This window comes from Corvus kubaryi, unplaced genomic scaffold, assembly GCF_017639235.1.
Source record: "Corvus kubaryi isolate FWS band 111438036 unplaced genomic scaffold, C.kubaryi_AGA036_p1.0 37352, whole genome shotgun sequence".
NCBI classification, from domain to species: Eukaryota; Metazoa; Chordata; class Aves; order Passeriformes; family Corvidae; genus Corvus; species Corvus kubaryi.
The window spans coordinates 2,568,631-2,590,942 of NW_024581114.1; the positions used below are offsets into that span (position 1 = coordinate 2,568,631).

Sequence of the window (22,312 nt, forward strand, 5' to 3'; positions counted from 1 at the left end):
TCCGGTCGCTCCCGTCCGTGGAGCCGGGAGAGCTCCGCAGGTTTTGGTGGATTCTCCCACCACCCACAGGGCGCTCAGGGAGTTGCTGGGCACAGCCCGGGGCGGATCCCGCACATCCCCGGCGCTCGGGAAGGGAGGGATGGGTCCTTCCCGAACTCTGGCTGTGGTTCCGAGCAGGAAGGGACGCGTAAACCTCTCCCCGAGGAATTCCCGAACCTCAAATGCCTTCGGGAAGGGAATAAAGATACAGGAACAGGCTGATTTCTGCTACACCCGTTGTTCTCTGGCAGAGAATTTCTCCCAGCTCCCAAAGCCAAAGGAGCAGGTTAAAAGCTCCACTTTCTATTGAGTTGTGGGGTTTTTTTTAATTTCACTGTTTATTCTTTGAGGGAAAAAAAGAGTTTGGAATCGTGGCTTGAAAATCAGAGAGCAGAGAGAAATCCAACATCCCTGCTGCAGCCAGGGTGAAGGACGGGCTCGGTGGTCGGGGTTTAAGAGGTTTTTGTGGGTTTGCAGGTACCAATTTCCACTTTAGTTTAACCTGGACAGATCTGGTGCTGCTCTAAATAAACCAGTTTTTAAATCCTGAGCCTGCTGAGGAAGGTGTTGGAGGAAAAGCAGGAGAGGAGACTTCACAGCCACAAACCCACCTGGATCAGCATCCGAATAGGGAAAACCAAACCCAGGTCCTGCTGTCTGACAAACCCTGGGGAGGCTTTGGTCAGGGATTAGGGGTTTGCAGGAGTCTGGAAATCCTTGGGACACAGGGCCCCAGAGTCCCCAGGGCAACAGTGATGGGCAAAAATCCACCTCCATCAGAGCAGACGATGGCAAAGAGAGGGAAATTATCCCAGGGCATGTGCATTGGAATTGTCCAACCTCCTAGAAATCCACGAGGGAACTTTAATATCAACAGGAAGGGGACCTTCCCCTTTGATCATTGCAGGAATTGCTGTTACAGCTCAATTCAGGGATGTTGGTGACCCCCATCAAAGTGTTCACAGCAGCTCAGGGGCATGGAGAGCTCCCAGCACATTTGAGATGTCCCCTAGCACAGTTTAGTTCTCAATAAATGGATCATTTGGGGGTTATCAGATACAAATCCTCCCCGAAACAGAGCAAACCTGAAAGAAAACAGCAGCAGCTCCAAGACCCAAACCCACACACTCCTGCACAGGCCCCTTTACAGAACTGAACACCAGCCACAGCTAGAAAATTAAACAGCTCTTCAACTCGGCCACATTTACAGTTAAATACACAGAACCCACTCAGGCTTTACATGTAAACTTTGTTGGATACCTCCTGGAAAAAACTGAAATTACAGCGGGAGACATTCAAGCACAGCAAGCTCCCGGATCACTGTGGCTGCACCAGAGGAAGAACCAAAGCAGAGGTTTTGTCTCTGTGTTTGATTTGCAGCCTCTCGAGGGAACAAAGGTTGAGGATTTGGAGCCCCAGGTGAAAACATTTGGATTTGCCGCTGACCTTCCAAAGGATCTGGCCAAAGAGGCTGGAAAATAACAACCCTGAGACTCTGTCCCTTGTTTGTGTTCGGTCCGGGCTCCGGAGGGGTCCAGAGGGACATCCCAGCCCCCCTGGCCCTGCTCTGGTCACTGCTCTGGTCACTGCTCTGGTCACTGCGGGGCTTTGGCTCTCCTGGATTCTCTCCTGTGGGGAATTCTCTCCCCTCCTTGCCCAGACAGCCACAGGCAGCGTTTGGTGTGAGCCAGGGCAGGGGTGGGAGGAAAGGAGGGGTTCCCTGCGGGGGATTTGGGGCTTCCTCTGCAGGGCAGGCCTCAGGGAACACAGGTCACGGGCATTTCTGCTGGCTCTGCCTGCCGAGGGGCTGGGCTGTCCTGCTGCAGGTTTGGAGCCAGCACTGGCAGGAAGGAATTCTTCTGGCGTGAAGGGGAAAGAAAATCCCACTGTGCTCAGATCTGGTTGGGGTTTTTTCCCTCCACATCCTGTGCCCTAACCCTGCTCCTGCAGGAGGACGATCCTGCAGGCACAACCATTGCTGCCAGCCTTGTGTGCCAGCACGGGGCACCTCTGGTGCATCCTGGCAGCCCCCAGAGCTCACTGGGGGAAGGTTTGGCTGTTCCCAGGGATCAGAGGGACCAGCTGAGGGCTCTGCTGCAAAGGAATCCAACTAATCCAGGCACCCTTTTGGCTTTTGAGTGGCTGCTCCCTCCGAACACCGAGCCCCTTCCACCTGAGGGAGCCAGACCCTTTTTGTCCCCGGATTTTCAGGGGGCAAAGCTGTTCTCCCTGAGCACCCCCTGGGCATGGCACTCACGCTGCTCCTCCAGCCCCACAGAGGCTGTGGCTGCTGGGCTCTGCCCCCACCCTCAGATTTAGGGCAGGACCCCTGGACCTGCTAGGGGAGCAGAGCAGGGCTCTTCCCTTCACATCCCTGGGCCCCTCATCCTGGAGGGAAGCCCAGTGAGGGAAGAGCCCGGGGGCTTTCCCATGCCTGGAGCACCCCTTAGACCTGGTAAATCTGCTGGGCAGGGGATGGGGAGCTGCAGGGGGTGCCCAGCTCCTTCTCCTCGGCTTCCCACAGGTTGTCGTAGCTGAGGTCGCTCTGGAAGCTCTGCAGCTCGGCGTAGTCGTGGTAGGACGAGGAGTCCCGGCAGGGGCAGGCGGCATCGGCCAGGCCGTAGGTGCCACCGCTCCCATCTGCAGGAAAACGCAGAGGGAACGGGAAAAAGGGGTCAGGGGGGAGTAAAATCACAGCGCAGGGCTGGGCAGAGCAAGGGGAGCGTGCCTGGAGCACGGCAGGAGCCCCTCGGGGTGGCAGTGGAAGGCAGGCCAGGTGAGCCCAGGCACAGGGCAGGTGACAGAGTCAGGGGAGCAGGAGGGATGAAGGGATCAGCTCTGGAGGGCGTGGTGGGCAGGGAGCAGCCCAGCAGCTCAGGGGTCTCACCTGCGGGGTGCAGCGAAGGGCCCAGCCGCTCCTCTGGCAGGGAAGAGATCTGGAAAGAGAGGGAGGATGAGCTGTGCCATCCTGGGACGCTGCCCAGCAGGGAGTCAGCCCCATCCCTGCTCCACCAGGACGGCCCCTGGCACTGACCAAAGGGCTCAGAGCCCTGCAGGGACCACCGAGGCAAACTGGGACCCCGGGTTGCTCCCCTGCACCCCCTGAGTGTCCCCCTGAAGCCCCCGAGTGTTCCCCTGCAGCCCACAGCAGAGTTTGCAGCCTCACCTCGCCCAGGTAGGAGCCCTGGGCCAGTGCCCGCAGCTGGAGCTGGCGTGAGGTGCCCGGGGTGCTGTAGGTGGGGGCTGTGGGCACCTCCCTGCAGTTCCAGTGCTCCAGGGATGGGTGCTGTGGGGCTGGGACCGCCGGGTTCCCCTGGGCTGGCCCCGTCTGTCCGTGGCACTGCAGGAACTGCAACCAAACCAGCCCCAGGTTGGGTCCCGGCTGTGGAGAGCTGGGAAACGCCAGCCTGGTGCTGCCCACCCCAAATCCAGCCCTGCTGAGAGCACGTTCAGGCCAAGCAAGGACTGCTCTTTGTGCCCTCCCCACAAATTCTGCTCCGTCCCAGCCCTGGAGGCCTCAGATGGGAGAGAGAGGATGGCCAGGGGTCATTCCCAGTGACCCACAGGCACGGTGGGAGCTGGCCAGAAGCGAAGGCAGGAGGATAAAACCGGCTGAAGGGATGCAGGAGGACAGGGAGCAGCCAGGGAGGACCCTCGAGGGAGGGGGGATCACACCAGGGTGGAGGATGACTCAGAAAGTCTTTTCCCAAGAGATCGTCACAAGCAGAAACGTGGCCTTCAGCAGGCACTCGCTTATCACAGCTGGAAGGTTTTTGGGGGTGGGCAAAGTGGTCTCTGGCTCTGACTCATCCCCACTTCCCGGAGCCTGGCTCACATCTCAGTCTGTGCCTCTGTCTGGTGCTTTGTGGCTCCTCCCTGGGTTGTTGTGATCAGACAGGGGAAACCTGTTCCCCTCGGTCCTGGAACTCAGCCCTGGAGTTTCCCCATCCCTGCTCAGATGGCAGGAAAAGAAATGGCCCCAGGCACAATTCCTGGAGCCAAGGGCTTGGGTGCTGAGTCAGGGCCAGCTGGGAGCACTGGGGGAACTGGGAGTGTAGGGATCACTGGAAAGGGGGAGCAGCGGCTGCTCCAGGGAGCTGGGAGCTGTGGGGGGCTGAATTCCCACCCAGCTCCATCTGTCCAGCCCCGGGGCAGGATGGAAACAGGGACAGGGCGCTCGCAGCTCATCCCCAGGAGGGGTTGGGGCACGGAATCTCCCTACGAGTAAAATCCCAAATGCTGCTCATCCCTGTGGGATGACGGGGCTGAGTCCTGGCTGTGCCAACGAGGGGAATTCCTTAAGGAACAGTCACTGAGGGTTGGGAAAGTGGCATCACGCACTGAGAACTGATGGAGACATGCTGGAAAACCCTTGGGAGAAGAGGCTGTGTCCCATGAGGCAACAACCCTCCTACGCACGGATTGCCTCAGGCATCGGGGCCCAGCATCCCAGGGCTCCATTGCCCCACCTGCCATGTGCCACCTCCCCTTCCACAGCCCCTTTTCCCATGGAAATGGTTTCACACCTCCTCTGGAGCACCTGCCTGGCCCCCTATCCCTGCCAGCAGCACCGGCACGACGAGGTGAGCCTTGCTCTGCCCAGGCAGGAAGGTCCGGCCTCATCCCATCCCATCCCATCCCCATCCTGCATCCATCCCCATCCCATCCCCATCGTGCATCCATCCCATCCCATCCCATCCCATCCCATCCCATCCATCCCATCCCATCCCTCCCATCCCATCCCATAGATCCCATCCCATCCCTCCCATCCCATCCCATAGATCCCATCCCATCCCATAGATCCCATCCCATCCCATCCCATCCCATCCCATCCCATCCCACGTGCCTCCCCTCACCCTGCCCAGCTCCAGGTGTGCCGGGGGGTGCTGCTGGGGGCAGTGAGCTGCGTAGGGCTCGTGGTACACCGGGGACTGCAGCTCCCCGTTGGGATTTGCAGGGATGAGGCCGCAGCCGCTCCTCTTGGGGTCCTGGTTGGGCAGCTGCTGCCCGCTGCTCTTGCCCTTGGATTTCCTGGCGCTGTTCCCCCGGCGCAGGTCCTGCGTGGGCAGCGCCGTGCTGGGCCAGCTGGGCTGTGCCAGGCACTGGAATGAGAGGACAGGCCCTGGAGCTGGCGCTCCTTTGGATGGCAACACGCCTGGACATCACTCCGGGCTCGGGAATTGCCACAGGCCCGCACTGGGCCCTGCCCCACGCGCTCTGACATCCCTGGAGAGCAAAATCCTGCCTGGCCATCGCCTCCGCCCACCTGCAGCTTTGATTTGGGGATTTCCCAGCCTTTGAACCCTCCTGTGATCTTCTGTAATCCCCAACAGCCCCTGGGCAGGGCAGAGGACTGGGATGGGACTGGAACTGGGACTGGGAGGGAACTGGGATGGGATGGGATCCCTCAGCAGCGTTTTCCCTGCTCAGCACTGACCAGGCTGAGCCAGGAGCAGCCCCAGCTCCGGGCAGGGATTTGCTCCAACCCCCCAGCAAACACTGCCCAGCCCCCAGACAGCTCCCTCTGCTCAAAGGCAGCTCCAACCCCATCCCAGGGGATCCCCACGGGCATCCCAGGCTGTTTTGGGGTTCACTCACGTGGAGAGGCTGGGAGTAGCCAGGGGAGAGGGGCTCCTCGAGCAGCCGGCCCTCGGGCAGCAGCAGGAAGGAGTGTCCGTCGGGCAGGGAGCCGCTGGGCTGGGACAGCTGGGTCAGGGTGGTCACTCTCCCTGCGGACGCCCAGGAGTTGGTGCGGCCGTCAGAACTGAGGGATCCTCTCCCGCTGCTGGTGAACTGCACGGGGACAAGAGCACCCTGGGGAAGAGCTCCCTGAAACGGGGGCACAGCCCTGCCCAGCCCTCGTGTCCCTGGGGTCTGGGCTGTGTCCCCATGGCCAGCAGTGGCCCGGTGGCTGTGCCGGGGTGTGGGATGTGCCCGGGTGTGGGACATGCTGCTTATGGGGCTGAGTGTGGGGTGGCCGAGGGGAATGAGGGGGTGCACAGCAGGAAAAGGGTGCCAGGCACCCAGCCCCATCCCAGCTGGCAGCGTGGGTCTCCCATTCCTTGCAGGAATCACGGGATATTCCAGCTTGGAAAGAACCCACTGAGTCCAAAACCCTGTCACTGTCCTTGTGCCAGTGCCTCACTGCCCAACCCTGTCACAGGCCGTGTCCAGCCTCTGCTTTTGAAGGAATTCAGTGTAATTTTTGCCTCTATAATGTCCTGTAGGGCTTTAAATAATTTCCAGGGATCAGCAGCTTGCTGGCAGCTTCGAGCAGAGCCTGCTGTGCCACAGGAGTGTCACAGGAGTGTCACAGGAGTGTCACACGTGGCCACGGATGGGACAGCCACGGATTGCCACCCAAAGCTGCAGCACCCCTTACCTGGCTGGGGTGTGGGGGCTTTGACCCCGAGAAGCTCTCGGACCCCGAGAGGGAGGAGTCGGCGTTTCGGAACTGGGCGGTTTTGAGGCAGTAGAGCCACTCCTGGTAGTCCTGGTAGCTGGGACAGGTCACTCGGATGGAGTTGATCAGGCGGCCTGGAAAACATCCCCCACTGCTGATCCTGGGCTGGATCCCTCAGAACCCCACGGGAGCCCTCCTGCTCCATCCCGCCCCACGTTCCCTGGGATCTGGAGGTGCCGCTGCAGGGAATGCTCTGCCCTCGGTGCCCCGTGCAGGAGCTGCTGTGGCTCCCGGCCTCTCCTGCCAGGGCACAGAGGGTCCCAAATTTCCAAGCAGGGCAGTTCGGGGAGCCTGGCTGCCCACCAGGAAGGTGCCACCGCACCGTCCCCGAGCCGCCCGTGCCTGTGCCAGACACCCACCTTCGATTAAAAAGGAGGTTTTGTTGTTGTCCTCAAAAAGCACCTGGATGGCGTTGAGTGGGAGCTCTCCCTGTGGAGAGAGGGGCAGGATTGGAATCTCGGAGCCCAGCAGGGCTCCTGCCCGTGCCATGGGGCACAGGGACACCATGGGGAGCTGTGCCCTGCTCTGGGGTGAAGCTCTGCTCCCACAGGGGCTGTCCTGCCAGGGGAGCCAAAGGGCTTTAGGAGCCTTCAGGAGCGCAGGGGTTTCAGGCTTTAGGAGTGCAGGGTTTTGCTGGGAGCACGAGGAGGGAAGCCCCCAGTGAGGATGGAGCAAGCCCAGCTCCTGCTTCGTGCTGGCAGCTGCCCCTAAGAAATGGCCTTTGGCAGCTCGGCTGCTGCTGCTGCTCAGCTCTCCTGCACATCCCAGCAGGATTCCTGCCCCCTCCTGCACACCCCAGCGAGGCTCCTGCCCCCAGGATGTGTAGGGCCGGTGCTCCATCCTCCCCTTCACAGCAATCCCCGAGGGTGCTGAGACACCCTCTGGATAAAAGTCCCACCTCGGGAAGCGCAGCAGCATCCCACAGATAACTCCAGCAGCTCCCCCTCGCTGGTTCCCACCTTGCCCAGGGCCTTTTCCCACCGGAGGATTGGGGTGAGCCCCATCTCAGCCCCTTCCCTGCCCCACACGCTTGGCAGGGGCAGCTGCTGTGGTCGCTGTGAAGCTGCGGAGCAAAACGGGCCGGGCTGTTCCCTCGCCCAGCCCCAACTGCGGGCAGGGGAAGGGAAGGGAAGGGAAGGGAAGGAAAAGTGCACTCGAGCAGCCCCGGGAGGAGGCTCCCGTGCCCTGACACGCCTGTGGAAAAGCAGGTTCCCAGTGTCACAGGCTGGTGAATCAGCCCCGGGAGCGCGGTCCCGGCACCGTGGGAAGGGAACATCGCCTGGGAAGGGAACATCGCACGGGGCAGGTTTAGGGTTTCAAAAGAGATGAGCTCATGGGAGAGCCCAGCCCAGGCCCCCTTGCGTGGTGCCCCATTCCCAGGCGCTGCAAACAACGCGCTCCCGAAACCAGGCTGTGCCCGAGGTGTGTCCCAGCGGCTGGAAAACGCCTTCCAGCGCCGCTCTGGGATGGGGAGAGCTCTGGCCGGGAAGGAGCCTCCCGGGAGATGCTCTCCCCGGGGATAACCACAGCAGCGTTCCGCAGGATGCGGAGCCGCGTGGAGCAGGAGCCCGGCGGGTTCCCGGGGCATTTCGCAGCCCTCCAGCTCTGCAGGGCTGCTTGGGGCTGGCTGCCGGCTCGGTGACTCAGGGCTGCGGCAGAGCAGCAGCTCCGGGGTCACAGCCAGGGCGCTGCTCCTTCCGGCACGTTTGTTCCAGCACAGGAGAAGCAACGAGCACAGGGCTCGCAGTGATGCTCGAGCTCACAGAATCTCTGCAAGGGAAGGGCAGAGAGGCCCTCGAGCATCGCCGAGCCCAACCATCAACCAGCACGGCCGTGCTCGCGCTGAGCCGCGGCCCCAAGTGCCACCGGGGATGTCACCAGCTGATTTTAAGGCCATTCTGGCTGCTCAGTGCCACTGGCTGCCCGTGCTGAGGCTCCAGCACTGCTCCCACAGACAGACACCCCAGACACCCTCTGGCATCCCTTGGGATGCTCCCTGTCCCTGCTGAGACAGAGGGAGAACGCTGCCAGTGCTCTCCTCCCCTCCCGTGCCCTTCCCCACAGCACCGGCTGCGCTGCCGGGCTGCCCCCAGCTCCCGAGGGGTTCCCTGGCAAAGGACCAGAGCAGCAAAGCCCCCTCAGGGGCACTCTGGGGCTGTGCCAGCCCCTGTCTGGAGCAGGAGGGCCGGGCTGGCTGCCAGCACAGCCTCCCCCCTCCTCCTCCTCCTCCTCCTTCTCCTCCTCCTCCTCCTTCTCGCAGAGACGCGGCTTCCCTGGCAGGCAGCTCCTTCCCCCTGGGCTGCCGGAGCAGGCCGAGGTGTTTCTCATGGGAAGGGATCTTGCACCATCCCTGTGCCTGCTCCTGCCAGCTGGCACGGGAGGCGGCACGGGGAGCGCAGGTGGAGGGGAGAGAGCAGCGGGATGCTCCCAAAGGAACTCACCTTGAAACAGAGGACACTGGGCTCCTCAGACATGATCACCAGCGTGGAGGGGTAGAGCACCAGGAGCCGGTCGTGCTGCTCCTTGGGAAGCAGACAGGGAGAGGGTTGGATCCCTGGGAACAGCCAGGGCTCGGAGCTGGAGAGCCCTTGGCTTTGTCCTTCTGACAGCAGCCTGGGGCAGGGGCTCTGCGAACAGCTGAGCTGCTTCCCTGAGCTGGGAGAGCCTTTGGGGAGAACAATCCACCTCCCTGCATCAGGAGATGGCTTTGGGGAGAGCCAGGCTGCTTCCCTGAGCTGGGAGATCTTTTGGGGAGAGCCAGGCTGCTTCTCTGAGCTGGGAAATGACTTTGGGAAGAGCCAGGCTGCTTCCCTGAGCTGGGAGATCCTTTGGGGAGAGCCAGGCTGCTTCCCTGAGCTGGGAGATGGCTTTGGGGAGAGCCAGGCTGCTTCCCTGAGCTGGGAGATCTTTTGGGGAGAGCCAGGCTGCTTCCCTGAGCTGGGAAATGGCTTTGGGAAGAGCAGTAGGAAACCTTTTTCCCTTTCTGTGTGGGTAAAACACCCCTTGGGAGCTGCTGGGTGGGTGGCAGCAGGGAGGCAGGAGCCTGAACCAGCGACTCCACCCATGGATCCATCCATGGATCCATCCCTCCCTCCACCACTCCCCGGAGCCGTGTCCTACCTGGAAGGGCAGGTGCTGGAGCTTCACCTTGGAGATGCAGAGGATTTCTCCCAGGGATTCCCGCTGGGTCCCTCTCCAGTCCTGCACGGGCAGGTTCTGCACGGACCAGCGCAGCTCCTCCTTGCCCCCCGGGCTCTGCTTCCAGCCGCTCTAGGGACAGCACACACTGACCACAGGCCTCCCCCGGGCACAGCCAGGCCATGGCCCACCTGGGGACACTTTCTTGGGGTGGCAGGAGTGGGAAAGAGTAAATAAACTGGGCAGGAGGCAGTTTTCCAGCTGGGAATGGACAACCATTCTCCATACCGAGCAGCACCTGAAAATGCCTTTCCAAGGGGGATGTTTCTGTTCGGCAAGTGGGAGATGGAGGCAGGGAAGGAATTAAAACACCCTCAGAGACTGGGGGAGACAATCTCTTGAATCTGGGCCTGTTTTCTGGGCCTCCTCCAGGGGTTCTGCAATCTCTGGGCGGTTGCACAAGAACCCAAAAGCGTGAGAGCCTCTGTGAGCCAGGCCCGGAGCTCCGACCCCGCAGAGGTTGTGCTGCTGGTGGCACCTGAGGGTGGCAGCTCCTCCTTCCAGCACATCCACCTGCCAGTGGCTCTCAGACCCCTCTGGGGAGCTCTTTTTGCACCCTTTTCCCCCAGGAAAGCCCCCAAAGGCGAGCTCCAAAGAGAATCCATGCCGGGGTCCCAGCTGGGAGCTGGCGGTGGGACACGGCCACGGGACACCCACCTGGGACAGCAGGGGCAGGGCCAGGCTCCCTCCACAGAGCTGGATCTGCTTCTCCAGGTGGTACAGCCACTGCTTCAGCTCCGCCTCGGAGGGGCAGAACACCACCAGGGGGTTCAGCAGAGGGCCTGGGATGAGGCACGGGATGAGTGGAGAGATCCGGGCAGGGATCGCAGCATCCAGCGGGAATCAGCCGGCGGAGCTGCCGCACGCTGCCCACCCACCACGGGGTGCTGGGGATGCCCCTGCTCCGCTGCCACCCCCCTCCAGCCCTCCCTGCCACCCTTTGGTCACATCAGCCCTCTCAGACTGCTCCAGCCCCTCCTCAGGCACACCAAGCCCTGACCACCAGGCACTTTTTAACCCCAAACCGGACCAAGAACAAACCCCGAGGTCAGCCCAAAAGCCAAGCCTGACCTCCAGAGCCAGATTTCAGCTTTCAACCCCCTCGCCAGCAGCTTGTGGGAAGGCTCTGTGTGGGCAGGGGCTGTGCCAGGATGCTGCTCCCTCAGCAGAAGGCCCCGCGCTCTCTCCCAGTCTCACTTTGGCTCTCCGTACGTAGAACACCAGCAGCTTTCTGACACAGTTTGTTTATTTATTGCCTCAGCGAGCAGAATCCGTGCCAGCCAAGCTGAGGATGACTCCAGACATCCCCTCGGAGGGAGGGCCAGCCCTGCAGCTTGTTGATCTGAGTGTCTCAGAGCACGAGCACAGGTCTCCCACACCCTCTGCCACTCTCTCCCGACACAGCCCAGGGAGGGCAATAACCATTGCTGGCAGGATGCAGAGTGGATGTTGTGATTAATAATTTACCACTCGGCTCACATTAAACCCGGCTTGCTGCAGGCTCAGAAGGATCTGCCTCTGTGGGACTTGGAAGTGCCCAGATAAGCCCGGATAAACGCGGGACTTTGCCCTCCTGCGGTATCGTTAGTGCCCTAATTCCTGCATTATTTATAAACAACATTTCACTGAGCCTTTGAGGCACGTCTGGCTTTCAGGAAATGCACAGTAAACAAAGCTGAGGTGGGGCAGACACTCCCCGAGTGACTCCAAACCCATGACAGCAATTTGGTGTCGAGCGTTTTCTGGGCACCCACGTGTCCGTGGCTCTGGAGTTCTCCTGCCCTCCTTCCCTTTGTTTTCCCTGTCTTTTAACGAGGGCACAGCGATCACAGAGCAGCCAGGAGGGTGTGATGCTGCTCCCTGGGCATTCTGGCAGCTCTGGGTGCTTCCCTGGGCACCCAGCTCCTCACACGAATTATAAATACAAATTAAACGCAGCAGGAATCCGTGCTGCCAGGGCATGACCCGCAGCGTGGCCCTCGGGTGGCACTGCCACCCCTCAGGCACACCTCGGCGGCATCACCCATTGCCACATCTAAACAGGGCCCAGAAGGAAGAGAAAATGAGGAAAGGAACTCGCGGGACACGCCTGGGGCTGCGGCAGGAGCTGCTGTGAGGAGTCTGAGCTGCAAATTCCTGCCATTGCCCCTGGCCCCAGGGCCACATCCCCATGCCCCTGCCACGCTGAGGGGCAGCCCTCGGGCTCCTTCCCTGTGCCCTGTCCTCGCTCTTTCCTTGGGAGCGCTCCCAGAGGAGCGCTGGAAGCAGCAGAGCCCCTTCCCGGGACAGGAGCAGTTTGTTCCTGCCCAGACCCCTCTGAGGGGAGGCACCAAAGGGGTGCAGCGAGGCACGGGGGGCTCCAGGTGCTCCATAAATCCGTCAGCAGAGCCCAGGGCACAGCCAGCCCCTGTCCCCGTGCCAGGAGGGCTCTGCATCCTTCCCTCTCCCTGATCCCAGGGATCCCGCTGGGCCAAGCAGCCCTGGCCGTGCAGCGATGGGGAACTGCTGGTTCCACAAACCGGCTGCCTCAGAGTCATGAGATGAGGCATTTCCACCCTGACCCTGCGTGGGGACACGGGAAGGGCTCCCAGCCCCTCCGTGCCTCCATTCCTTCCCCTCTAAGCAGGGAAATAAAACTGTTCCAGCGTGTCCCAGCAATGCTGAATGTCCCTGGTGCTCCCTGCCGCTGCTTCCCGAGCACCCAGCGCTGTCTGCAGGGCTCTGGCAGGACACAGCCCCCCCAAAGCCGCACTCCCGGGTGGTTTAAGGCAGAACAAGCGCCCCAGCCCAGCACAGACAGCCCTGGAAGTTTTCCCTTGTTCCCCCAGAACCCCGGAAAGGTTTGGAGAACCCTGCCTGGTTCACCAGTCCTAAAAATGAGTGGGGTGTTTGTGCCACGTCCTTTTTATCATTTATGGGAGGTTTTGTCCTCTGGCAGAGGACACCAGGGGCAGAGTCAGTGGGCCTGGGACACAAATGGGCTCTGTATCATTACCGGGGGTTAATTAATGCTTTAATTGCACTCTGGGGGGCTTGTCCCTCTGTCATCCAGCAATGACTGAGCCCAAAGACGCCTCTATCCAGGCTGCAGAGGGTTGTCATCCCAGGAAATCATTCATGAAGCAAAACCACTCAGAGGAAAGTTTAAAAAGCTAGGGATGGAAGAGTTGGTGAGGTGGCACTGGGTCCTGCCAGCACCAGACTGGTGTTACTGGGAGAGAGGCAGCTCACCCCTGGGCACTGCTGCCCGTCCCGGGAACCTGAGCAGGGCCCTCAGGGTCACTCCCTGCCCTCGGGAGAGGCGGGAGAAGGAATTCTATCCCATCCCACTAACGGGGCAGAGGTGGGAGCTGTCCCTGCGTCTCCCCAGGCCCACCCTTCCCCTGCCCTTCCCTGCGGCAGCACCGGGTGGGTGTTCCCCGGGCTGGCCCAGGGAGCAGCCACATCCCAATCCCGCCTTCCCGAGCTCCCAGACACCCACCTGAGATGTGCAGAGCGTGGTCCTGCCGCCCGGGGCTCTGCCCAGCCTCCAGCTCACGCACCTGCAGCTCCTTCAGAGGCAGCAGCCCCTGGGGAAGGAGAGCAGGGGTTATTCGGGGGCAGTCAGTGCCCTCAGCAGGGTGACCCCACACCCGCAGGGTGACCCCACACCTCCAGGGTGACCCCACACCCGCAGGGTGATGCAGCTCGGGGGCAGGCTGGGAATATTTGGGATTTGGATCCAGCAGGCTCCCCAGGGGAAGCAGGTTCAGCACTCCCCGGGCTCCACAATCCTGTGCCACGCTGAGGAATGAATGTCTTTGTGCTCCACACTGTTCCTCCTTCCCGTTTTAAGAGAAACCTCAGCACAACAATGGTGGTTTAACGGGAGAAAGCCAGAAAATGGGATTGGCCCTGAAGGCAAATGGAGCTGTCCAGTTCCCAGAGCCTGGACGTTCAGGTTCCCACTCCGACAGAGCCCAGGAGCGGCTGGCAGCTTTGTGCTCCCTGTTCTGGGCTCCCTGAGCGAGCTCCATAAAAGATGCTGATGGCTCTAATGCCTCGGGGCACATTAATTCCTCCTTAATTCCTGCACAATTAATAAACTCAGGAGCTGTTTCTAAAGGAGTCAGGAGAGTTCGGGATGTTGTTTGTCCCCTGACATGGGAATTTTCGGTTGAAGGCTGCCTTGGGGGGTGACTGGAGAGGTTTTACTGATGTTTTACATCCACCTCAAGTCACCTGAAGGCCAATCAATCATTTCTAATTCTACAATCATCTCCCAAACACGCTCACTTTTAGCTCCACACTCGTGTGGAGGAAGAGAACACTCAGGGAGTGCTGTTTCCCAGCCGTGGCTGTTTGGCTGCAGTGCAGAGCAGCCCTTTCGTTCATTACTTGTGACTCCCCAGCACCGCCAGGGTGAGAAGATTTGTGAGGTGAAGAGCTCCCGAGGCTCAGGTTTCTCTTCTCCCACAGAATAATTAACGCTGGAATTGCCCAGCCTGCAGGTGGAGAACTCCCCCTTGGCCCAGGAGCCAAGACCCCCACGGGCACCAAGGCCAGGGGGAATTTGGGCTTCCCAAGGCTCAGCTCCTTGTGCTTGGAGCACAAAGGTGGCTCCAGGTCACCTCCCACCTGCCCCTGCCCCTCCCTGGGCTCCTTGATCTCTGCCCAAGCTCCCCTGAGCTGCTCTGGGGACAGCCCTTGGGACAAAACACCCGTTTGGAGTTCGGCATCCCTGGGAAGGGACCTGGGGACATCTCCCAGAGTTTGCCTGCCCGGTGTCCCCAGCGTGGCCGCAGTGCCCAAAGCCCAGCACGTCCAGGGGATGCCCTACCTGGTAGGTGAGGCCATTGGGGCCCGCAGACTGGAAGTACAGGTAGGACTGGAACAGCTCCAGGAAGCAGTCGTTGACCTCCTGCAGAGGGGACACGTTTGGGGTTATCCCAGGACACATTTTGGGGTTATCCCAGGACACATTTTGGGGTTATCCCTGCCTCCCTCTGCATCCCAGGCCGATCCCTGCATGGAAAAGCTTCTCCATGGGCCACATCTCTGCTCATGGAAGCACTCCCCAGGTGCCCACAGGGATGGCAGCAGGTGGGCACCGCATGGCAGTGCGTCCTGGGCCTCGCAGCAGCCCCGGGAATTCTCCACGAGTCCCATTTCCCGGAATTACCCCTCCCTTCCCAGTCCTGCAGGGGCACACTGGCCCTGGGCAGAGAAACCCCCACAAAGAGGTGCCTCAGGTTTACCTGGCAGTGCTGGAACTTAAACTTGACCTTGGAGTAATAAATCATTTTGCCCAAATTCCTGACAGTCGTTTTCCTTCGGCCCTTCTTGAACAGGCTGGGGAACCTCTGGTCCAAGTTTTCTTTCTGGTTTTCCTGGTTCTGATACAGGGAAAAAACAGCTCAGAGAAGTGGGAGACACATTCCCAGAAGATCTTCCCAGCAGGGATTCCTGGGAAAGGGCCCTGGGCAGGTGCCCAGGAGGGGCTGTTTGTTGTTGGGTCTCCTTGCCAACCTGGGGCTGGGGCTCAGTTACTGCTGGGGGCCTGCAAGGAGATCCTGAGTTAAAGGTGGAGTTCCTGGGCTGGAAAAGAGGGGGGCACAAGCACATTTCACTTTTAGGGTGTCCCAGCTCCACAGAAAAACCATCCCTGTGCTCCCTGAGTGTGCCTTCCACTGGGCTGAGAGGAAAGGTTTCCTCTGCTCTGGTTCTGCCTGGGTTCCTCAGCTCTCCCAGCTCGGGTCCCTGCTCAGATCCCTCGGTTCCCCTCGGTTCCAGGTGCCAGACAGTTTTGGGACAGAGCCCCACAGCCATAAAAGCAGCTGCAAGGCAGCTTTTTGTCCCTGGAAAAGCTGCAGGGATCCAGCAGGCACCACAGGAGAGCCAGGGCTGAGGAGAGGAGACGGCACTCGGGGCTGGGGCCTTCCCTGATTTCCTGGTTACGTGGGAATTCTTCCTTCTGCGCAGGAGCACAACCTCACAGCCCTCTCTTCTCACCGGCCTGGGGAAAAGCTCTTCCTGCAGTTCTTCTGGGAAGAACACCTTTATTCCCGGGGGCTGGCTGATGTCCCTGGGGAGAAGGGCAGGGCTGTGCCCCAGCCGCTGATCCCCTCACTCCACACCCCACCTGCAGAGCCTTTAGCCCATCCAGACTCCGGGAATTCGTTCCCAAGCCAAAACTGGGTGGGAGAGGGGAGGTCCTCAGCGGTTCCCTGGGACTCAGTGGGGCTGGTGACACTCCCAGCACGTCCCCATTCCCGGCGTGTGCCCGTTCCCGATGCCATCCCTGCTGTGCTGTGCCAGGGGACAGCTGCGTGTGCCCGTGATGGATGAGGGACCAGCACAGACCCCTGGCTCTGTCCTGCAGGGCCCCTCTGTGACTCACCCCTCTGGCATGGGGTCAGCCCTGCTCCAGACATCCCAGGGAGCTGGGAATGGAGCCGGGAATGGAGCTGGGGAGCTGGGAATGGAGCTGGGAATGAAGCCAGGGGACTGGGAACAGGAGCTGTTGGGAGTCTTTCACCTGCAGAGCTCAGGGCTCCTTCCAGGGCCTGGCCGAATTTTGGTTACTCTTTTTAGGACACAAGTTAACCCTTTCCTGCCGAAATCCTCCCTCCAGCTTGCCCAGCTATGGAACAGAATTTAGGGATCACACCGGGTGCCCATTAAAGGCCTCACTGGGGCAGCTCAGCGTAGGAAAGATGGTATTTGTGCCACAAATCCAGAGCAAAGAGCAGCTGGTCACGGGTACAGCAATAACAAAATGCGGCTCGGATAAGGCACCAGCAGCACCTGGGAGTGGGGAGAGGGTGAAGTAATAAAATCATGGGCACGGAGATAAGCAACAGCAGCAGCCACCAGCTGCCGGGGCAGTGCTGCTGCCTGGGACGTGGCAGCCAAATTTCCCAGGAAAAAACGAGGCAGAGAGAGGAAAAAGCGAGCTGGGAGTGCAGCAGCAGCGCTGGGAAAGAGCTTCCAGAGGGATCCAGAGGGCAGCAGGGAGAAGGGAGAGCGTCCACAGCCACGCGTGTGGCAAGAAATAAATGGAATATTTCCCTCTCCCAAACAAGCCCAGCAGGGGTGGCGGCGAGACTGAGGAGATGGGTGTGATGGCTGGGCACAGGAGCAGCTCCAAGGCCATGGAAAAACGGGACCACATCCCTGAAATCTGCTGCCCTTCCAGGCACCCCTCAAACCGTGGGGATGCCTCCTTTAGCCAGAGCCAAAGGGGCCTGGCATTTTCCGTCCCTCTGGAATTCTCCCCAGCCTGGCCCGTGCACCCTCCCGCAGCCCCATCCCGAGCCATTCCCGTTATCCCAGCGCTCCCGCTGGCTTCCAGGCCCTGCAGATCCTGGGAAGCCGGGTTCCTTGCGGGGTTTGGCGAGGTGCAGGCGCCCTGACATGTTCTCTCCCCCCCGTAGGTCTCATCCTACAGGTAGAACGAGTTACTCATGAGCTGCTCAGCCCTGCAGCCCGCGGCTGAATCAGCAGCAGCAGCAGGAAGGGCTCAGCTCGCTGCCCCGGGGCTCCCGCAGCTGCCGCTCCATGGGAAAAGCAGAACCGAGCGGCTCTTGGGGCGCATCCTCCCCCCGGCTCTCACCGGCCCGTGGGAATCGGGGCAGCGGGGCCGGGGGTGCCACAGGGCGCACGGATGGCGCCTGCCCCGGTCCCACATGGCCTGTGGTGGCCAGAGGTTGGGCGATCGCATCTCCTGCGGGGCCGCATCAGAGCCCCGCGCTGGGAGCTCCGAGCCGGCCCTGCGGCTGCGGCTGCTCCCGGAAAGCCGGCGGAGGGAACGGGGCAAAGCCGAGCCTTCCTCCGGGCCACACAGGGAGCTTGGGAGTTTGCATCCCCTCTGCCCCAGGCTAGAAGCCTGCCCCGCCCTCCTTCCTTCCGTCCCTGGAGAGATGCCGCACTCCCTGGGGTTTCCAAAGGAGCCATCTCCCAGTGACCTCTTCCAGGATCCCTTCTCCGGGACCCGCTAACACTGGCAGCTTGTCCTGCTTGCCCAGGGAAGCGCCCAGGATCCATCTGGGACCTGCCTCACCCCTCTGGATCCAGCTGATTCCCGCAGGGAGCCCTTCCTGGAATTCCCTCTGCCTGGCACCGAGGCTGTGCCTCAGTTTCCCCTTCCCCACATGCACACGGACGGGATCCATGAACACCCAGCACGGCCCAAATGCGCCCCAAATCCCCCCCACACCCCTGGCCCACCCAGCGGGACCCCCCAAACCCGCGGGGGCTCCCAGTTTCCCTCCGCTCTCCCCGGGCAGCGCTGGGAACGGGGCCATGCGGCCACGAGGCTGGGCCGTGCCCGGGGCTGCCCTGCCCTTCCTGATTCCCTTCCCAGGCTCGTTGCTAATCCACTCCTGCTCCGTCTCATTCCGGCGTGGGAATGAATCACCCCACCTGCCAAAGCTCGCTCAGGTTTTCCCTTCCCTCGCGGGCGACCCAGAAACAAAAGAACCGAGAGCAAAGGTTGGGGGGAGATGTCGCCGCGTCCCCTGAGTGGCTCCCAGCATCACCCCGCACCCCATCACAGCTCCTGGCTGACCCAGGTCCCCTCCACACCTGCACGGGGACCCTGGGCAGGGAACTCAGCTGCTGGGAGGGGCTCATCCCTTCCTGGGCTCCATCTCCTTGGGACAGAGCTGCTGCTACCCCCAGACCCAAACCCAACATCCCTCCTGAGTGCTGCGCTCGGGGTGGGTGGGAATAAACCCCTGGAGCAGTGGGGAGCAGGCTGGAGGTGCTGGCACTTGCCTTCGCTGGAATATACTGCAGGATTTTGTCCGTGGTCGTGTCTCTCTCCTGCCCTCCGTCCATCCCAAAAAAGTTGGGCAGCTTTTTCTTGCCATTTTGTCTACAAAGGGAAGGAGAAACATCCTCAAAACACACACATGGAAACCCAGGCTGAGGCACAGTGAATCCTGCCCAGAAATAAGGAAGCCAGGACGCCAAGCAAACCACTTGTCACGGGCTTTCGAATCATCCCAGCCCGGCCAAGGGCTGACAAAGCCTGGGAGAACTGGAACGGGACTTGTCCTGTACTTGTTGGCGTTTCTCTGTTTTTCTACAGCTCCTTGCTCAGCCCCACGATCAGCTTGGCTCATCTGTGGCCCCAGACCAGCACCGGGGGCAGATGTTCCACGGCAGAGCACAAAGACCAAGCCCAGCCCTGGCAGCTCCTGCCAGGCCCCCGGAGTGGGGATGGATCCGCAGGTACCCACAGACCTGGCTCCTTTCTGCCTCTGTGGCTTCCCTCTGCCATTCCTCCCTCTCCCAGTTTCTCCCTGTGTGCACACCAGTACCAGGCAGCCACTGGTGCTGTTGGGAAGCGCTGGGACTGCTTTGCTGGGACTTCCCAGCAGTTCCTTCCTCAGATTGCGGCACAAAACCAGGATAATCCCCACGGGCGTGGGAAGTTGGGAGTCAGTGGGACTGGAGGAGCTCTGGGGCTTGGCTGCTCCACCACAGGGCCCTGATATGAGACCCCCAGGCCCAAATTCCCCGAGGGATCCCCTCTCTTCTACCCCAGAGTAACTCCCCAGACTCCACAGGTTTGTCTCTGATTTCTGGCAGCACAGGACACCAAGGGGACAGTTCAGTGTCTCCTTTTCATCAGAAACCCCTCAGCCTGGCAGAGCTTGGGGGGGTTTTGGCACAGCCCAGACACCGAACCCAACACAGACGGGGCTGGCAGGTTCATGAGGAATCACCTGGCTCCCCCCAGAGCTCTTTTCCAGCCCGGGGAGCTCCGGCTGTGCTGATGGGAGCAGTGGGAAAGCCGGGAAGCCTGCAGTGCATTCCCTGGGAGGCTCTATTTTGGGACAGCCACCCATGGCCGCGGTACCTGAGCGCTGCCCCGGCCAGCCCCGCGCCCAGATCCCACAAGGATTTCACGGGGTATTTTCTGCTGCTCCTCCCTGGGGTTTACAAACACCAATCCCACGGCGGAGTGCTGGGATTTGGGGCTTTCTCCCTAAAGCACGAGGAGCGGGAATGTTGTTTTTTCACAACAAGCACCACAACTCTGAGTAAAAACACTCTCGAGTGAAAACAGGGAACATCAGGTGTTCCGCGCCTCGTCCCGCCGGGGGGAGCGTAATTACCCAAACAAAAATTAACGCAGTGGCGCTTCTCCCGAGGGCTGGCATTCCCCGCCGGCTGAGAATTCCATCCCAGGCGCTTGGGGCGAGCTGGCCCCGGGCTCTGACAGCGCCCAGCACCCCCGAAACCACCGGGAAATAGGAAATCCCCGCCGGCTGCATCCCACGGGAGAGATCCCGCCGGGAATCCAGCCCCGCTGCCACAGCCCAGAGCCGGAGCCGGGTACTCACTCCTTCTTCAGCGAGGGTTTCCTTCGGAAGGAGCTCCGGAAGCCGCCGGGAGCCTGCGGGACACAGGCGATGTTCCCCATGCCGGGATCGCTGCGGGATCGCTGCGGGATCGCTCCCGGGCCGCTCCTTTCCGCCCGCCGGGACTCGAGTGGGTGTGGGCAGAGCCCAAACCCCGATCCTGCCCCTCGCTCCCGCCCCGCGGGCTGGGAGGGGCGAGCCAGGTACCTGTTCGCTGGGAATTCACCCCGGGAGCCGCAGACCCAGCCGGCATTCCCGACCCACCGGCGGGATAGAGCCGGAGCCACCGATAAATCCATCCCGGAGCGTTTTCCCAAATGGAATTCGGCCGCCGCACGGGCGGAGATAAGGATGCAGCGAGATAAAGTCGGTGGTTGTTGTTTAAGCATTAACAAAAATCTCCGAGGCTGCGCTGGTTGAAGGGTTCCAAAGGCTGAGCTCCGAGCGGCCGTTCCCACTGGGGTTAGAGACGGGAAAAGAAATGGGCAGCGGGAAAAATATCAAACGGGACCCCGATCAAAATCTAGGAATGATGGAAAATGGATCAAGGAAGCAAAGAGCAAAAGGAGACGCGCAAGGGGAGCAAAACCTAAGGGGTATTTACAGAAGAAATGCTTTAAAAGGAAGCAAACTGAGGATTCCTGCCCGTGCTGTGAGTGCCTCACCGCAGGGAAATATAAATAATAAAAATTAGAAGTTCACGACAAAACAAAAGGTAAATACAGGCTCAATATTTCTGCGCCAAAAAAAAAACCCCAGGAACCACAACCATAGGGAACGAGAAACCCTTTTCATTTTCGGGTGGCTGCTACGAAGTAAACGCAAAACTTGGATGCTCTGGGTCAAAAAATAGAGAGAATTCACGTGAAAAGCTTTGAAAGAGCTGGACACAAAGGGCTTGGATCGCTGTTGCAGTTAAGTCTTGCAGGACCACGGGATTTGCAAAGAAATTGCACAATTTAACAGGGATATCGGTGTTTCCATGGGTAAAAAACCAGCCCGGTAATTATGGGGTTGCCAGTTGACAGTAATTCCTGGGAAAATGATGTAACAGCTGTGAGGGAGTTGGATTAACTTTGAGAATTACAGGAGGAGAATGTAATTAATACGAATCAGCGCGGGGCTGTGGAAATCAGATCTTGTCAGGCTGATTTAATTGATGGCACGTTTGAAAAAAAAAATCAGATTTGGTGAATATAAATAACAGTGATAAAGGATGAGATGTGACAAATCTACACGTTATTTTAGGAGGACTCTGAGAGGAGGTTTTCCTGGGGAATCCGCTGGAATCAAGCTGGGGTTGATGGACACACGGGGTGTGTTGGACTGTTCCTGTTTGGATTTTACCCTTTGCAGGAGCAAAATATTCCCCAAAAAGGGGATTGCACAGTCAGGCCTGGAGAGAGCAGCTGAGAACGGATGTGCCATAACATTTCTCCCCATCTCTGACCTTTAAAAGCAGCTCCTGCGGCCCCCTCCCCATTCTGTGCGTAACCCATTAACCCTTCCCGGCCCAGCAAAGCGCCAGCACGCCCCTCCGGAGGGCCCCCAGCAGAAATGCCGTGATTTCCATGGCAGGGGCTGCTCGTGTGAGCTCTGCGCTCGGAGCGCAGCTGGGAAGCAGCGCTGGGACAGCCCAGCCGCAGCCCAGCACCTCCTGGCCGAGATCCGACACTGCAGCGAACAGCCCCGAGAGGGTTCTGCGCAGGCAGAGCGCGATCCCTCCTCGCATCCGTGCCTAACACGGTCAGGCCGTGACCACAAACGTGCTGTTCCTCCAGGGTTTGTTCTAAATAAAACCTCCTGGCTCAGAGCAGGGGCACAACTGCTGCCGCTGCAGCTCCTGCTGCTGTCACAGGTCCTGTTTGCTCACTGGGACAGCAGTGACACCACCAGGGCTGGCACGGGCAGGTGGCACCAGTGGCTGAGGACTGGCCCGTCAGCCAGCTTGAGGGAACAAAGCTCTCCCAGAGCCCACGGCTCTGCTTCCAGGAGAGCCTGGACTGGAGGGAAGCAGCCCCTGGGCTCCAGGAAGGCTTTCAGAGCTCAGCAGTTATTTATAGAAGCCGGAGCAGAAGCAGGAGAGCAGCAGGAAAGGGGACACGAGGGGCTGCAGCCGGGCCAGGCATTCCGGCTCCCCCTCGGGCCCCAGGGCTGGTGCCAGGCAGCTCCCGCTGCTCCTTCCACCCCTGCACCCTGGAATGGGCTCAGCGTTCCCCTCTGTGGGCAGCAGCCCCAGCACCAGTTTGGGCAGCAGGAT

At 60.5% G+C, this 22,312-nt stretch overlaps 1 protein-coding gene across 3 annotated transcripts; it reads right to left on the reverse strand.

The window, feature by feature from the left end:
* Positions 1-1,915: 1,915 nt before the first annotated feature.
* Positions 1,916-20,114, reverse strand: PLEKHN1 (pleckstrin homology domain containing N1). 3 transcript variants are annotated; one of them, XM_042032140.1, is made up of 15 exons: positions 20,035-20,114; positions 18,454-18,557; positions 14,938-15,095; positions 14,520-14,600; positions 13,182-13,269; positions 10,358-10,482; positions 9,623-9,772; positions 8,944-9,024; positions 6,862-6,931; positions 6,422-6,576; positions 5,638-5,832; positions 4,896-5,141; positions 3,206-3,388; positions 2,927-2,975; positions 1,916-2,679 (listed from the first exon to the last, which is right to left on the reverse strand). In XM_042032140.1, exons 1-15 carry the CDS (start codon positions 20,112-20,114, stop codon positions 2,486-2,488), a joined length of 1,959 nt encoding a protein of 652 aa, XP_041888074.1. In that variant the 3' UTR covers positions 1,916-2,485. The 3 variants fall into 3 exon arrangements, with proteins under 3 accessions (XP_041888074.1, XP_041888072.1, XP_041888073.1); XM_042032138.1 differs by lacking the exons at positions 8,944-9,024; positions 9,623-9,772; positions 10,358-10,482; ... (3 more) ...; positions 18,454-18,557; positions 20,035-20,114 and adding an exon at positions 7,401-8,558; XM_042032139.1 differs by lacking the exons at positions 3,206-3,388; positions 8,944-9,024; positions 9,623-9,772; ... (4 more) ...; positions 18,454-18,557; positions 20,035-20,114 and adding an exon at positions 7,401-8,609.
* Positions 20,115-22,312: the final 2,198 nt, after the last annotated feature.